Genomic DNA, 16953 nt, shown 5'->3' on the forward strand with positions numbered 1-16953 from the left:
AGACCTTGTTCCCACAAAAAAATTAATCAGACATGACATGCCTGTAGTCTCAGCTACTTGGGAGGCTGAGGTGGGAGGATCACTTGAGCTGGGGAGGTAGAGGTTGCAGTGAGCCATGAACACACCACCACACTCCAGCCTAGGTGACAGAGTGAGACCCTATTTCTCCAAAAAAAAAAAAAAAAAGTGATAAGAAATTGTAAATTATCCAAGATCATACAACCAGTGTATTTCTGATTTCAAGGCTGTTATGCATTTAGGGTGATACCAAGTTACTGCAACATGGAATATTTTTCCCTTTGTGTCATCTCTGATTTCTTTCAGCAATGTTTTGTAATTTTCATTGTAAAGATCTTTCACCTCCCTGGTTACCTGTATTCCTAGGTATTTTATTCTTTTTGTGGCTGTTGTATGTGGAATCATGTTCTTGATTTGGCTCACAGCTTGAACTTGTTGGTGATAGAAATGCTACTGATTTTTGTACATTGATTTTGTATTCTGAAATTTTTTTAAAGTAGTTTGTTATATCTAGGTGCTTTTGGGCAGAGACTACGGGTTTACTAGGTGTAGAATCATATCATCTATGGACAGAGATTGTTTGACTCCCTCTCTTCCTACTTGGATGCCTTTTCTTTCTTTCACTTGCCTGACTGCTCTAGTTACAACTTCCAGTGTTACATAGGAGTGTTGAAAGCAGGCATCCTTGGCTTGCTCTGGTTTTCAAGGGTAATACTTCCAGCTTTTGCCTGTTCAATATGATGTTGGCTATAGCTTTGTCATAAATGACTCATTATTTTAAGATATATTCCTTCAATGCCTATTTGTTGAAGGTTTTTTAACATGAAGCTATGCTGAATTTTATCAAAAGCCATTTCTGCATCTATTGACATTGTTATATGTTTTTTGGGTTTAGTTCTAATTATGTGATGAATCACCATTATTGGGGGTGTGTGTGTTGAACCAGCTTTGCATCCTAGGGATAAAGCCTACTTGATCGTGATGGATTAGCTTTTTTATGTGCTGCTGGATTCCATTTGCTAGTATTTTGCTGAGGATTTTTGCATCAATGTTCATCAAGGATATTGACTTTGTGTGTGTGTGTGTGTGTGTGTGTGTGTGTGTGTGTGTGTGTGTGTGTCTGCCAAGTTTTGGTATCAGGATGGTGCTATCCTCAAAGAATGAGTTGGGGAGTTCTTTCTCTTCAATTTTTTGGGATATTTTCAATAGGAATGGTACCAGCTCTTCTTTATATATCTGATAAAATTTGGCTGTGAATCAATCTTGTCCCAGGCCTTTTCCTACTTGGTAAGATTTGTATTACTGATTCAATTGCAGAATCACGATTTGTCTGTTCATGGTTTTAATTTCTTCCTGGTTCAATCTTGGGAGATCGTAAGTTTTCAGGAATTTACTCATTTCTTATAGGTGTTCTAATTTGTTTGCATAGATGTGTTCGTAATAGTCTCTGAGAATTTTTTGTATTTCAGTGGGATAATGTTCTTTGTCATTTCCAATTAATTGTGTTTATTTGGATATTCTCTCTTTTTTCTTTGTTAGTCTAGCTGTGGTCTTCTTTATTCTTTCAAATAATCGTATTTGTTCTTATTTATAATCTTATTTATTCTTTAAATAATCTTATTTATTCTTTCAAAAACCAACTCCTGGATTCCTTGATCTTTTGTATTGCTTGTTGTGTCTCAGTTTCATTCAGTTCAGCTATAATTTTGGTTATTTCTTTTCATCTGCTAACTTTGGGCTTAGTTTGCTCTTGTTTTCTGTTTCCTCTAGGCATGAGGATAGGTTGTTAATTTGAGATCTGAGTTTTCTGTGGGAGCATTTATGCTGTAAACTTTTCTCTAAGCATGCTTTAGCTCAGTCTTAGGGATTCTGGTTTATTGTATCTTTGTTCTCAATCATTTCAAAGAATTTCTTAATTTCTGACTTAATTTTATTGTTTACCCAAAAGTCATTCAGGAACCGGTTGTTTAATTTCCATATAACTATGATTTTGAGGTTTCCTCTTAGTATTGATTTCTATTTTCATTGCACTGTGGTCCAAGGGTATGGCTGATATGATTTCAGGTTTTTTTTTAATTTGATGATAATTGTTTTATGGCTGATCATATGACCAGTTTTACAGTATGTGCCATGTGCAGATGAGACGAATGTATATTCTATTGTTTTGGGGTGGTAAGTTCTGTAAAAGTCTATTAGGTTCATTGATTAAGTGTTGAATGCACGTCTAAATTTCTCTGTCAGTTTTCTGCCTCAGTGATCTGTCTAGTACTGTCAATGGGATGTTTAAACTTCCCACTATTTGTATGTGGTTATCTTAAGTTTTTTCGCAGGTCTTTATGAACTTATTTGATGAATCTGTTTGCTCCTGTGTTGGGGGCATATATATATTTAGGATAGTTAGATTTCCTCGTTGAATTGAACTCTTTACCATTATGTAATATCCGTCTTTGTCTTTTTTTTTTTTTTTTTTTTTTTTTTTTTTTTTTTGCTGTTCCTCGCTCTTTTCCCAGGCTGGAGTGCAGTGGCATGATCTCGGCTCACTGCAACCTCTGCTTCCTGGGTTCAAGTGATTCCCCTGCCTCAGCCTCCAGAGTAGCTGGGACTACAGGCGCATACCACCACACCTGGCTAATTTTTTGTATTTTAGTACAGATGAGGTTTTACCATGTTGACTAGGATAGTCTTGATCTCCTAACCTTGTGATCCACCCTCCTCAGCCTCCCAAAGTGCTGAGATTACAGGCATGAGCCACCATACCCAGTCCTTTGTCTTTTTTGATCATTGTTTAAAGTCTGTTTTATCTGAAATAAAAATAGTAACCCCTGCTTTTTTCTGTTTTACATTTGCTTGGTAGATTCTTCTCCATTTCTTTACTTTGAGCTTACAGTTGTCATTGCATGTGAGATGGGTCTTTTGAAGACAATATATCATTGTATCTTGCTTCTTTATCCAATTTGCCATTCTATGCCTTTTAATTGGGGCATTTTGCTCGTTTGCATTCAAAGTTGATACTCATATGTTCAAATTTAATTCTGTCATCGTGTTGCTACCTGGTTATTATGCAGACTTGAATGTGTAGTGACTGCTTTATAGTGTCATTGGTCTATGTACTTAAGTGTGTTTTTGTGGTGGCTGGTAAAGGTCTTTCATTTCCATGTTTAGCACTCTCTTCAGGACCTCTCGTAAATCATATCTGGTGGTAACAAATTCCCTTAGCATTTGTTTGTCTGAAAGGTTCTTATTTCTACTTTGCTTATGAAGCCTCGTTTAGCTAGATATGAAGTTCTTGGTTGATATTTCTTTTCTTTAAGAATACTGAATATAGGCCTCTCAATCTTTTCTGGCTTGTAGAGTTTCTACTGAAACGTCCACTCTTAGCCTGATGGGGTTCCATCTGTGGGTGACTGGCCTCTTCTCTCTAGCGACCTTTAATACTTTTTTTTTTCATTTTGACCTTGGAGAATCTGATGATTTTGTGTCTATGGGATGGTCATTTTGTATAGTATCTCACAGGAGTTCTCTGCATTTCTTGAATTTGAATACTAGTTTCTCTAGCAAGATTGGAGAAATTTTCATGGATGATATCCTCAAATATGTTTTCCACATTACTTACTCTTTCTCCCTCTCTTTCAGGGACATCGGTGAGCTGTATATTTAGTCTCTTTACATAATCCCATGTTTCTCAGAGATGTTTATTCTTTTTCTTCATTTTCCTTTATTTTTATCTGACAGAGTTGATTCAAAGAAATAGCCTTCAAGCTCTGAGATTATTTCCTGAGCTTGATCTATTCTGTTGTTAATACTTGTGATTATCTTATGAAATTCTTGTAGTGAGTTTTTTAGTTCTATCAGGTCAGTTTGGTTCTCTCTCAAAATGGCCATTTCATCTTTAAGCTCCTGTATCATTTTATTGTATCCCTTAGAATCCTTGCATTGGATTTCAACTTTCTCCTGAATGTTCATGTTCATTCCTATCCATATTCTGAATTATATGTTTGTCATTTCAGCCTGGTTAAGAATCATTGCTCAGGAACGACTACAGTCATATGGAGGTAAGAAGACACTCGGGGTTTTTGAGTTGCCAGAGTTGTTGTGCTGAGTATTTGTCATCTGTGTGGGCTGATGTTCCTTCAACATTTAAGTTGCTATCCTGTAGATGGGACTTTTTGCTTTTATCTTCTTTGATGCCCTTGGGGGTTTGGTTGTGATGTAAGGTGGGTTCAGTTGACTAGCTTCATTTCTGGAAGATTTTAAGGGGCCAAGCACAGCTAAGCTCTCCTGGGCTGTGTGCTCTAGCTCTGGGGGGCTGAAACCAGGCCTCCAGCTCTGTTCTCTGGCCCCTCAAGGCTAGGAATCTGCCATGCTGCAGGAGCTGAGGTGTTCCTGGTCCACTGGCCATAGCATTCCAATAGGGAATTCCCCCCATTGGAGTGCTTCATTGAGATAGTGGCAACAGGATCTGTGCTGAGTCACACATGCCAGCCACCTCAGCAGTGCAAAAGGGTACATGTGTGTCAGCTGGGGAGAGGCATTAGTGGGAGTGGGGCAGCAGCATTCCTAGATTGAAGTGTTTCTAGAAATGTGCAACAACAAAGCAACAATAAACGTATTTCAAGAGAGTTTAGTATATTTATAGCAGTATTTTGGGGATGATGAATCACAGATACTGAATACAAAAACAGGTAAAGAAGGAAGATGGCAAAGGTTTGAGTTAAAGGGGTCATTGTACTGCACATCTTGATGAGAGTGAAGAATAATTGGAGGGGATGCAATGAATGTAATTGAACAAGATAACTGAAAGAATTTGAAGTAGTATTCAGAAATGTGCATTTCACATTATAGAAGGTTTTAGTGTGGCCTTTCCTTTATTATAAAGGAAGTAAATAACTGAAGAAACAAGACAGTAGATGAATTATCCAAGTGCGTAAGACAAAAAGATTACAAATATGGGGGTCAGGCACTAATGTCTTTGGTGAATAAAGGAAAAGGATCAAATTAAGGTGAGTAAGTAACAGTGAATAGAAGAGGAAGAATGTGGTATTGTCAGATTATACAAGCTTCTAAGGAGCAAGGATTTTGTTTCTTTTTTATATATGAAGTTTCAGAAATAGCAGGGTATCAGAAGGAATGTTAGTGAATAAACTGCTGTTATGTAAGAGGACCATAGAGGAAGCAGTGTCTTCCTTAGAGAAAGGGCTTGGTTTCAGATAGGGCACAGAATTTGAGAGAATGTTTTGAAAAGAGGTTGGGAATATAATACAGTTTGATTATCATCTGGCAGAAGTTCCAGAGTGCTCAGTTAAAGCAATCAAGAGGTAAGGACCATTGAGAGGGCTGGTCAGAGGCAATGGAATAGTATTATTGGCATCATGCCCAATGGTCTCAACAGCTTTGTAACTGATTTCCAATGAGTTATTTCTAAACCATTTTAGCCTTCTGTGACTTATTCATCCATTGTTTTTTATTTTTAAGTTTTTCTTAAGGCTCTTTTTTACTTCCTAAAGAAGTTATTTGTACGAGTTCATTTTCTAAAACAGAAAAATCAAAAATTATATAGTTGTTGGATTTTTTTTCTTAGTAGATAATTTAATCTTTTATAGATTTAAGTTATAGCCATTTTATAAATGTTAGCCTATAAATCCTTATGAGAGCTTTAGCCTATGTCTTACACAGAATTCTTGTCACATTATAAGCACTTTAGTTTTAAGAATATGGGCTCTGGAGTCACATTGCCTGATCGTCCCCAACTCCTTTATTTATAGTTATGCTACCTTGGAGAAGTTAATTCAGCTATTCCAGTATAGGAAAGCATGGACAGTAGAAATAAACCAAGTTGGGAAATGGTAAGGTATGCCTGTTATGGTTTGGCTCCATGTCCCCACCCAAATCTCATCTTGAATTGGAATCCCCATGTGTTGAGGGAGAGAACTGTAAGCTCCATATATTGAGGGAGAGTGGCAGTTGGGCCATGGGAACGGTTTTCCCCATGCTTTTCTCAACATAGTGAGTGAGTTCTCATGAGATCTGATGATTTTATAAGCATCTGGCCTTTTCCCTTTTCGGACTTCTCTCTCCTACCACCATGTGAAGAAGGTCCTTGCTCCTCCTTTGCCTTCCACTGTGATTGTAAGTTTTTCAAGGCCTCCCCAGCCATTCAGAACTGTGAGTCAACTAAATCTTTTTCATTTATAAATTACCCAATGTTGGGCAGTTCTTTATAGAAGTGTGAAAATGGACTAATACAGAAAATTGGTACTGAAAAGGGTGGGTACTTCTATAAAGATAATTGAAAATGTGGAAGTGACTTTGGAACTAGGTAACAGGCAGAGTTTGGAACAGTTTGGAGGGCTCAGAAGAATAGAGAAAAATGTGGGAAAGTTTGGAAATTTCTGGAGACTTGTTGAATGGTTTTTATCAAAATGTTGGATAGTGATATGGACAATGAAGTTTAGGCTGAGGTGGTTTCAGATGGAGATGAAGAACTGAACCAAAGATCACTCTTGATATGCTTTAACAAAGAGACTGGTGGTATTTTGGCCCTGCTCTAGAGATCTGGGGAACTTCGTACTCAAGAGAGATGATTTATAGTATCTGGCATGATAAATTTCTAAGCAGCAAAGCATTCAAGAGGTGACGGACCATAAGAGTTTGGAAAATTTGTGGCCCCACCCATGTAATAGAAAAGAAAAATCAATTTTCTGGTGAGAAATTCAAGCTACCTGCAGAAATTTGCATAAGTAATGAGAACAATGGGGAAAATATAAGAGATCTTCATGGCAGCTTCTCCCATAACAGGCCTGGAGGCCTAGGAGGAGAAAATGGTTTTGTGGGCCAGGCCTAGGGCCTTGCTGCTTTATGTACTCTTGGGACTTGGTTCCCTGCATCCCAGCCATGGCTAATGGGCCAATGTACAGCTCAGGCTGTTGGCTTAAGAGGGTGCAAGCCCCAAGCCCTGGTGGCTTCCATGTGGTGCTGGGACTACAGGTGTGCAGAAGTCATGAATTGAGCTTCATAAACTTCCACCTAGATTTCAGAGGATGTATGGAAATGACTGGATGTTCACCTAGAAGCTTGATGCAGGGGTGGAGCCTCAAGAAGAAGTTCTTCTAGGGCAGTGTGGAAAGGAAATGTGGGGTTGGATCCCCCCACACAGGGTCCCCACTGGGGCACTGCCTGGTGGAGCTGTGAGAAGAGGGCCACCATTCTCCAGCACCAGAATGGTAGATCCATTGACAGTATCTGCAGACAATGCCAGCTGTGAAAGCAGCCAGGAGTGGGGCTGTACCCTGCAAAGCCACAGAGACAGAGCCGCCCAAGGCCATGAGAGTCTACCCTTTAAATCAGCATGCCTTGGATGTGAGACATGGAGTCAAAGGAGATTATTTTGGAGCTGTAAGGTTTAATGACTGCCCCACTGGATTTTGGACCTGCATAGGGCCTGTAGCCCCTTTGTTTTGGCCAATTTCTCCCATTTGGAACAGCAACATTTACCCAATGCCTGTACCTCCATTGTATCTTGGAAGTAACTAACTTACTTTTGATTTTACAGACTCATGGGAGGAAGGAACTTACCTTGTTCCAGATGAGACTTTGGATTTGTACTTTTAAGATAATGCTGGAATTAGTTAAGACTTTGGGGGATTGTTAGGAAGGCATGATTGATGTTCAGATGTATAAAGGACATGAGATCTGGGTGGGGTTGGGGCAGAACAATATGTTTTGGTTCTGTGCCTCCACCCAAATCTTATCTCAAATTGTAATCTCCATGTGTGGAGTGAGAGACCTGTAATCCCCATGTGTTGAGGAGGGAGAGGATTGGATCATGGGGGCAGTTCCCCCATCCTGTTCTCAAGATAGTGAATGAGTTATCATGAGATTTGATGGTTTTATAACCATCTGGCATTTTCCCCTGCTTACACTTCTCTCTCCTGCCACCACGTGAAAAAGGTCCCTGCTTTGCCTTTGCCTTCCACCTCATTGTAAGTTTCCTGAGGCTTCCCCAGCCATGTGGAACTGTGAGACAATTAAACCTGTTTCCTTTTTAAATTACCCAGTCTTGGACAGTTCTTTATAGAAGTGTGTAAACAGACTAATACAATGCCTGATATGGGAAAAACAAGTGAGGCTGCCATCATTTATCAAGAAAATCATCTAGGGCAAAATCCTTAAAGGAGTATACTTGAAGAAAAAGGAATTGAAATAAAACTGAGCATTACGCAGCTGTCAACTGAGCTCAATCTCTGATTTGGTTAAAGTGATTTTTCACTACCCCTAATTGGCATATTTCTTTCCGAAAGGAGTTTTTACCTGGAGACTGTACAATTTGTACACAATGTCAAGCTTTCAGTAAAAATTGTGAACCATAGTATTAGACAATGTTATATGACCTTAAGCCAAGATAGAAAATTGAAAAGAGAAACAGACTCAAAATTGATCCATATTTTTGAGTCAAAGAGGTTATAATAACTATGATTTTAAGAACTAAAAATATTAAAACTCTTAAAAGAAAATATAGAAGGAAAGCTCCATGATATTAGATTTGGCATTTTACTTCTTGGCTATAATGCCAAATGTACAGGCAACAAAAGGAAAAATAGATAAATTGGACTACATTAAAATTTAAAACTTACGTGCTACGAAGGACATTACCAACAGAGATGTAGCTGCTATGGGAAAAAAAAAGTATGATTAAACATAGAATTACTATATGATCCATCAATGCCATTTCTAGGTATATGCCAAATAGAAAATCGAAAGCAGGGATTCAAGCAGATATTGGTACACCTATTTTCATAGTGGCATTATTCACAATAGCCAAAAGATTGAAACAACTCAAATATCTGTCAGCAGATTAATGGATAAACAAAATGTGACATATACATATAAATGCATAATATTCAGCCTTTAAAAAGGAAGGAAATTCTGTACATGCTACAAAATGTATGGAATTTTGAATAAATTTTGAAGACATTATGCTAAGTGGAATAAGCAAGACACAAAAGGACAAATATTGTGTGAATTGACTCATATGAAGTATCTAGAATATCCATATTCATAAAGACAGAAAGAATGGTAGCTATCAAGGGTTAAAGGAGGGAAGAATGGGATATTATTGTTTAATGAATATATAAAGAGTTTTAGGTCGAGTTAATGAAAAAGTTCTAGAGATGGATGGCGGTGATGATTGCTTAACAATGCAAATGTACATAATGCCCCTGGAACTATACATTTTACAGTTAAAGTATCATTTTAAAAAGATATTATCAGAGTAAAAGGCAAGACACAGAGTGGGAGATGATACTGGCTCTTTATATGTCCAATAAAATATTTGTATTTTTAATACCTAAAAAGAACTCCAACACATCAATATGAAAATGGGATCCAGTACCACAAAAAAATGAACAAGAGATTTCAACACTTTACTAAAGAACATATTGAAATGGCTAGTAAATATGTGAAAAATGCTGATTATAGAAATGCAATTTAAATTTATAGTGCAATATCACCACAATAGTTAAAAGAATAAAAGAGACAATACCAAAGTTAACAAGGATCTGAGTAATACTAAAGAGTACTTTATTTAAATTCCAGCTCTGCCACTTGCTAGTTATACGACTATGTTGAAAGTTAAATTAACTTTTCTCCATCTGTAGTTTGAACATCTATAAAACGGGGATAATAGTAGTAACTACCTGATAGAGTCGTTGAGAGAATTAAGGAAGATGATTCATGTTAAGTGCTTAATATAGTTCAACTTTCATCAGATATTATAATTGTTATAACTGATAAATTAAGCATTATTATATATTTTTTCAGATACGAAAATTGAGGCCAATGGAGATAAATCACTTCCCACAATTATTAAGATATAAAGAGATGAGCTGAATACATTTTTTTCTCAGCTCAAAGTCCTTGCTTTTAGGCATACCATGTACCAATTCCACTCTTGGCAGATGTACAAAGAGAGTATTCAGTGACTGCCAGTCACAAATATTGCTTGATTCAGTAACAAGCTTCTCTTTTAGTTATTAACCTGTACATCTATTATTTAGACCCCTTATCTTGGTTTTGAAGTTCTAATGCATTGTCTGCTTGCCTGGGTTCCAAGCCCTGCTATCCTAATCATTACATAGTTACAGATTTTAAATTATTCTGCCTAGTTTCCTGATGTCTCTACTTCCATTATTCTTGGTGTTATGTTTGCCTGCTCCTAGTCCATCTGCTTACTTATGACTCACAGCTTCTCCTCATTTAGGACACAGTTCAAATGTCATCTTGATCTCTATAATATGATTCTCATTTATTTTGTGCAGTACTGAAAATGTTTTTTATTGTCTCCCTCTTCCTCCCAACAAGAGTATAAGATCCATAAAGGCAGAACCCTATATTTCTGTTTTATTTTGTTTCATTTGGCAGCTTTACTTTCAGAGGCCAAAAAAGTAGGCATTCAAAACTTAAGTGTGTAAATTAATTTTGTGTTCTCTTCTCAAAATTTATGTGCACTTCAGCTCAAACTTTTCAATGGTTCTCTCAGCCTGTTTTTTCAGAACATGACACAACCTAGGTAGTTCAGCCTCCTACCTTATTCTTACCAATTACCTCATAATCTAACAGCATGTGACAAGATACTCATTTGATTTGGTTTGGTCTCTGTCCCCATTCAAATTTCACCTTGAATTGTAATAATCCTCATGTGTCCAGGTGGGACCTAGTGGAGGTAACTGGATCATGGGGGCAGTTTCCCCATGCTGTTCTCAAAATAATGTGATCTGATGATTTTATGAGTGTCTGGCCTTTCCCCTGCTTGCACTTATTCTCTGTCCTTCCAGCTTGTGAAAAGCTGCCCTCCACCATGATTGTAAGTTTTCTAAGGCCTCCCCAACCATGTGGAACTGTGAGTCAATTAAGCCTCTTTTCTTTATAAATTACCCAGGCTTGGGTATTTCTTTGTAGCAGTATAAGAAAGGACTAATATAGTAAATTAGCACAACAGAATGGGATGCTGCTATAAAGATACCCAAAAATGTGGAAGTTACTTTGGAACTGGGTAACAAGTGGAGGTTGGAATATTTTGGAGAGCTCAGAAGAGAGGAAGATGTAGGAAGGTTTGGAACTTCCTAGAGACTTGTTGAATGGCTTTGACCAAACTGCTGATGTTGATATGGACAATGAAGTCTAGGCTGAGGTAGTCTGAGATGGAGATGAGAGACTTATTGGAAACTGGAGTAAAGGTCACTCTTGCTATGCTTTAGCAAAGAGCCTGGTGGCATTTTGCCCCTACCCTAGAGATCTGTGGGACTTTGAACTTGAGAGTGATGATTTAGGATATTTAGCAGAAGAAATTCCTAAGTTGCAAAGCATTTAAGAGGAAGCACACCATAAAAGTTTGGGAAAATTGCAGCCTAATGATCACAATTGATAATGAAATAGGAAGAAAAAACATTTTCTGGGGAGGAGAAATTAAGCCTGCTGCATAAATTCGCATAAATAATGAGGAGTAGAATGTTAATCACCAAGTCAATGGGGAAAATGTTTCCAGGGCATGTCAGAGACCTTTGTGGCAGCCCCTCCCATCACAGGCCTGGAGATCTAGGAGCGAAAAATGGCTTTGTAGTGCCAGCCCAGGGACACCCTGTTCTATGCAGCCTTGAGACATCATGCCCTGCACCCCAGCTGCTTCAGCTCCAGCCATGTCTGATGGAGGCCAAGGTATAGCTCATGACATTGCTTCAGAGGGTGCAAGCTCCAAGCCTTGGCAGCTTACATGGGATATTGGGCCTACAGGTGCACAGACATCAAGAAGTGAGCTTTGGAAACCTCCACCTAGATTTCACAGGATGTATAGCAGTGCCTGGATACCCAGGCAGAAGTTTGGTCCAGTGGTGGAGCCCTCATGGAGGAACTCTGCTAGAGCAGTGCAAGGGAAAATGTGGTGTTGGAGCCCCCACACAGAGTCCCACTGGGGCACTATCTGGTGGAGCTTTGGGAAGAGGACCACAATCCTCCAGTCACAGAATGGTAGATTCACTGACAGCTTGCACTATGTGCCTGGAAAAGCAGTAGACCCTCAATGCCCCCTGATGAAATCACCTGGGAGGGGCACTGTAACCTTGCAAAGCCCCAAGGGCAGAGCTTCACAAGGCTATGGGAACCACCTCTTGCATCAGCATAACCTGGATGTGAGACATGGAATCAAAGGAGATCATGTTGGAACTTTAATGTTTAATGATTGGATTTAGGATTTGCATGGGGTCTGTAGCCCCTTTGTTTTAGCCAGCTTCTACCAGTACCCCCATTGTATCTAGGAAGTTACTAACTTGCTTTTGATTTTACAGGCTAATAGGTAGAAGGAACTTGCCTTGTCTCAGATGAGACTTTGGACTTGGACTGGGACTTTTGAGCTAATGCTGTAATGAGTTAAGACTTTGGGGCACTGTTGGAAAGACATGATTGTGTTTTGAAATGTGAGCACATGAAATTTGGGAGGGGACAGGAGTGGAATCATATTATTTGTTTCTTCGTCCCCACCCAAATCTCACTTTGAATTATAATAATCCCACATGTCATGGGTGAGACCAGTTAGGTGTAGGTAATTGGATCTTGTGAGTTAGTCTCACAAGATGTAATGGTTATATAAGTGTCTGGCATGTCCCCTACTTGCACTCATTCTCTCTCCTACCACCCTATGAAGAGGTGCCTTCTACCATGATTGTAAGTTTCCTGAGGCCTCCCTAGCCACATAGGACTGTGAACCAATTAAACCTCTTTCATTTATAAATTACCCAGTTTTAGGTATTTCTTCATAGCTGCATGGGAATGGACTAATACATCATTATAATTACAGGATAGTAATTTTTACAGTCATTTCAATCAAAATGGAATTACACTATAAAGGAATTTAGATTCAAGTTTTTAATCAAAAATTTTAAGCTTTTTTTTTTCTTTAATAAAGTTATAAATTAGTTATGATTCTTTATAGGATTTTACACAGTAATATTTTACTTCATTACAATTAGACAATATTGTAAAGCAGCTAGCATATGGTAGCTACTGAACTGTTAATGTTCCTTTTCATTTCCTTTTTACTAAAAATTTTCATTATTAAAATTGTTTTCCATTTAGAAAAGTATAGATACTTGAAATGCTACAGGATATGGTAATATAGTCTATCTAAAAATTAAAACTTAAAATATTTAGTTTTATTCTTAACAACTCAAAAATTGAGAGAAGATATTTTTAAGAAAAGTCACCTTTCTTACATTCAGAGCTAGCAAAGATTACAGAGGAGGTAGAAACAACAGATACTTTAAAATCAATGTGCAAAAATCACAAACATTCCTATACACCAATAACAGACTTAAAGAGAGCGAAACCAAGAATGAACTGCCATTCACAATTGCTACAAAGAGAATAAAATACCTAGGAATACAACTAACAAAGAATGTAAAGTGCCTCTTCAAGGAGAACTACAAACCACTGCTCTTTGAAATAAGAGAGGACACAAACACAGGGAGAAACATTCCATGCATATGGTTAGGAAGAATCAATATCATGAAAATGGCCATACTGCCCAAAGTAATTGATAGATTCAACGCTATCCCCATTCAGCTACCAATGATCTTCTTCACAGAACTGGAAAAAACCACCTTAAACTTCATATGGAACCAAAAGAGAGCCTGCATAGCCAAGACAATCCTAAACAAAAAGAACGAAGCCAGAGGCATCACGCTATCTGACTTCAAACTATACTACAAGGCTACAGTAATCAAAAGAGCATGATACTCGTACCAAAACAGAGATATAGACCAATGGAACAGAACAGATGTGTCGGAGGCAACACCACACATCTACAACCATCCAATCTTTGACAAACCTGACAAAAACAAGCAATGGGGCAAAGATTCCCTGTTTAATAAATAGTGTTTGGAAAACTCGCTAGACATGTGCAGAAAAGAGAAACTGGACCCCTTCCTGACACCTTACACTAAAATTCACTCCAGATGGATTAAGGACTTAAACAAAAGAACTAACACCATAAAAACCCTAGAAGAAAACCTAAGCAAAACCATTCAGGACATAGGCATAGGCAAGGACTTCATGACTAAAACACCGAAAGCATTGGCAACAAAAGGCAAAATGGACAAATGAGACCTGATCAAACTCCGCAGCTTCTGCATTGCAAAAGAAACAGTCATTAGAGTGAATTGGCAACCAACAGAATGGGAAAAATTTTTGCAATGTACCCATCTGACAAAGGGCTAATATCCAGAATCTACAAAGAACTAAAACAGATTTACAAGAAAAAAAGCCCATTCAAAAGTGGGCAAAGGATATGAACAGATACTTTACAAAAGAAGACATACATGAGGCCAACAAACATATGAAAAAATTCTCATCATCACTGGTCATTAGAGAAATGCAAATCAAAACTACATTGAGATACCATCTCATGCCAGTTAGAATGGCGATCATTAAAAATCTGGAGATAGCAGATGCTGGAGAGGATGTGGAGAAATAGGAACACTTTTACACTGTTGGTGGGAGTGTAAATTAGTTGCAACCATTGTGGAGGACAGTGCGATGCTTCCTCAAGGACCTAGAAATAGAAATTGCATTTGACCCAGCAATCCCATTACTAAGTATATATCCAAAGGATTATAAATCATTCTATTATAAGGACATGTGCACATGAATGTTCATTGTAGCACTATTTACAATAGCAAAGATTTGGAACCAACCCAGATGCCCATCGATGATAGACTGGACAGGAAAAATGTGGCACATATACACCATAGAATACTATGCAGCGATAAAGAACAATGAGTTCATGTCCCCTGTAGGGACATGGATGAACCTGGTAACCATCATTCTCAGCAAACTGACACAAGAACAGAAAATCAAACACTGCATGTTCTCACTCATAGGTGGGTGTTGAACAATAAGAACACATGGATACAGGGAGGGGAGCATCACACACTGTGGTCTGTGGGGAGGAAATATGGGAGGAATGTGGGGGTGGGGAGTTGGGAGGGATAACATGGGGAGAAATGCCAGATATAGTGATAGGGAGGATGGCAGCAAATCACATTGCCATGTGTGTGCCTATGCAACAATCTTACATGTTCTTCATATGTACCCCAAAACTTAAAATGCAATAAAAAAGGGAAAAAAAACAGAAAAAAATAAGAAGTACTCAAAAAATAAAAAATAAAAATAAATCAGTTCAAAAAAAAATAAAAAAATAAAAGTTATCAGAAGTAATTATTTTATTCTAGTTTATTCTTCTAAATAAAACATTATAGATATGTTTAAATGTTTTACCTACATACATATCCTTCAAATGGACCACGTAAAAAGATAGTATGTATCAGTAACTTATAGTTGTAGGTATTAAAGTAGTTGATCATATTTCATTTAAAATTTTTCTGGACTCTTTTATGTAGGAGCATGATCGAAGCTAGATTACATCAACAGTGAACACTAGCTCAAACATACCAGTTCAGTGCATTAAGTAAATTTCTGCATTTTCTGATATATGCGTCTAAGATATAGGCCAGCATTATGAGCTAATGAGAAATGTTACATTTCTGTATGATAATGGTTTTTAAGACTTTTGCTTGTGGCTTTGGTTAATTATGTTAAAGATGAATGTTTGGATCTGTTTTGACTATAAAGGTATCTGATTTGACGATGATACGACTTTAGAACAAACTTCCTTTAAAAAATTAATCCCACTTAACCATGTTTGTTTTTATATGGATTTATAGTCTTGTTTCTTCTTTCAAAGGATTTTTCTTTTAAATCTTAGCATGTACACCACAGAATCAAAAAGTGAACATTTGGAGGATGAAAACTTCCAAACATCTACAACTCCTCAGGTAAAAAAAATCATACATTGTAAGTTTTCACTCACCTTAATATGATATAAAATCAATTTGATCTTAAAATTTATTTCTATAGTTTACTTATTAGCTAGATTTCTTTTATGTATATGGTTAAAAATGAAAAGTGGTAAATTTAAAAATAGTTTTAATGGATCCTAGGAAATGAGCAGAAATAATGAAACAAATGAAAAAGAGTGACTATAGAGTATTTTAGAGCTAAACAGCACATGTTTTAGGAATAAGGAGAAATGTTGCTTATTATTTCTTGCCACATTCAGGGAAAACTCAGTAACTTAAATTAACAGGTAAAGATAAGTCTAGATTAATTAAAATGTTTTACTGTGTACTTTGAAGTGACTCAAGTTTCTTATTTCTATAGATATATAGAGCAAGTGATTAGAACTTTTGTCGATCTAGTTTTACTTAGTAATAATTACTCATAATGACAATTGTAAATTTCATTTTTTTAAAACAGAGATTTCTACAGTAAGGATCAAAAAGTCCTTTTAAAAAATATTTTAAATATTCACTATTGAGTCTAATTATCTGTGAAGAAGTCATTTTAGTCTATATCAATTTATTACAAATTCTAAAATAATAAAACAAAATAATATGGTTTTACTATATATGACCTTTCACTCGCCTTAATATTCACAATTGTCATTTTCCGTTTTATATGGTAACAGAATTTTCACAAAAAGCCTCTATACCAGAGCTCCAATACATTAATGATGTTCAGATTTGAAGAATTTTGATGTTAAAGAGCTACATAATTCATTTTTAGCCGTCAGCTGCCTTGATATCTTTGTCTTCTGAGTCATTACATGTAAAATTCCTTCCTCAGTGTGTCTATGCACTCTAGCACTTTTACTGTTTCCTGTGATGATGTGATGTTTCCTCTTTTACTCACTCAAAGTATTCACTCAAATTGCTGGTACATACACACTAATACCCACCCACTCATGACAACCATAAGGCAAATTTGGAGATTTATATTGCAGAGTTAACTCTACTCTGGTGTTTTGTTGTTATCAGTTTTCTTTTTTTTTTT

General features: G+C 37.1%; 1 protein-coding gene across 1 annotated transcript in view; it reads left to right on the forward strand.

Annotated features, from left to right (window-relative positions):
* The first annotated feature begins 4036 nt into the window (after positions 1-4036).
* The window catches only part of SLC9B1 (solute carrier family 9 member B1), a 107063-nt gene continuing 94146 nt past the window's right edge, over positions 4037-16953 (forward strand). The window contains exons 1-2 of the mRNA XM_017508645.2: positions 4037-4070; positions 15827-15896. Coding sequence (XP_017364134.2) covers positions 15828-15896 — 69 coding nt within the window. The 5' untranslated portion in view covers positions 4037-4070; position 15827. The remainder of the gene's footprint in view (positions 4071-15826; positions 15897-16953) is intronic.

Source organism: Cebus imitator, unplaced genomic scaffold (genome assembly GCF_001604975.1).
Source record: "Cebus imitator isolate Cc_AM_T3 unplaced genomic scaffold, Cebus_imitator-1.0 Scaffold397, whole genome shotgun sequence".
NCBI classification, from domain to species: domain Eukaryota; kingdom Metazoa; phylum Chordata; class Mammalia; order Primates; family Cebidae; genus Cebus; species Cebus imitator.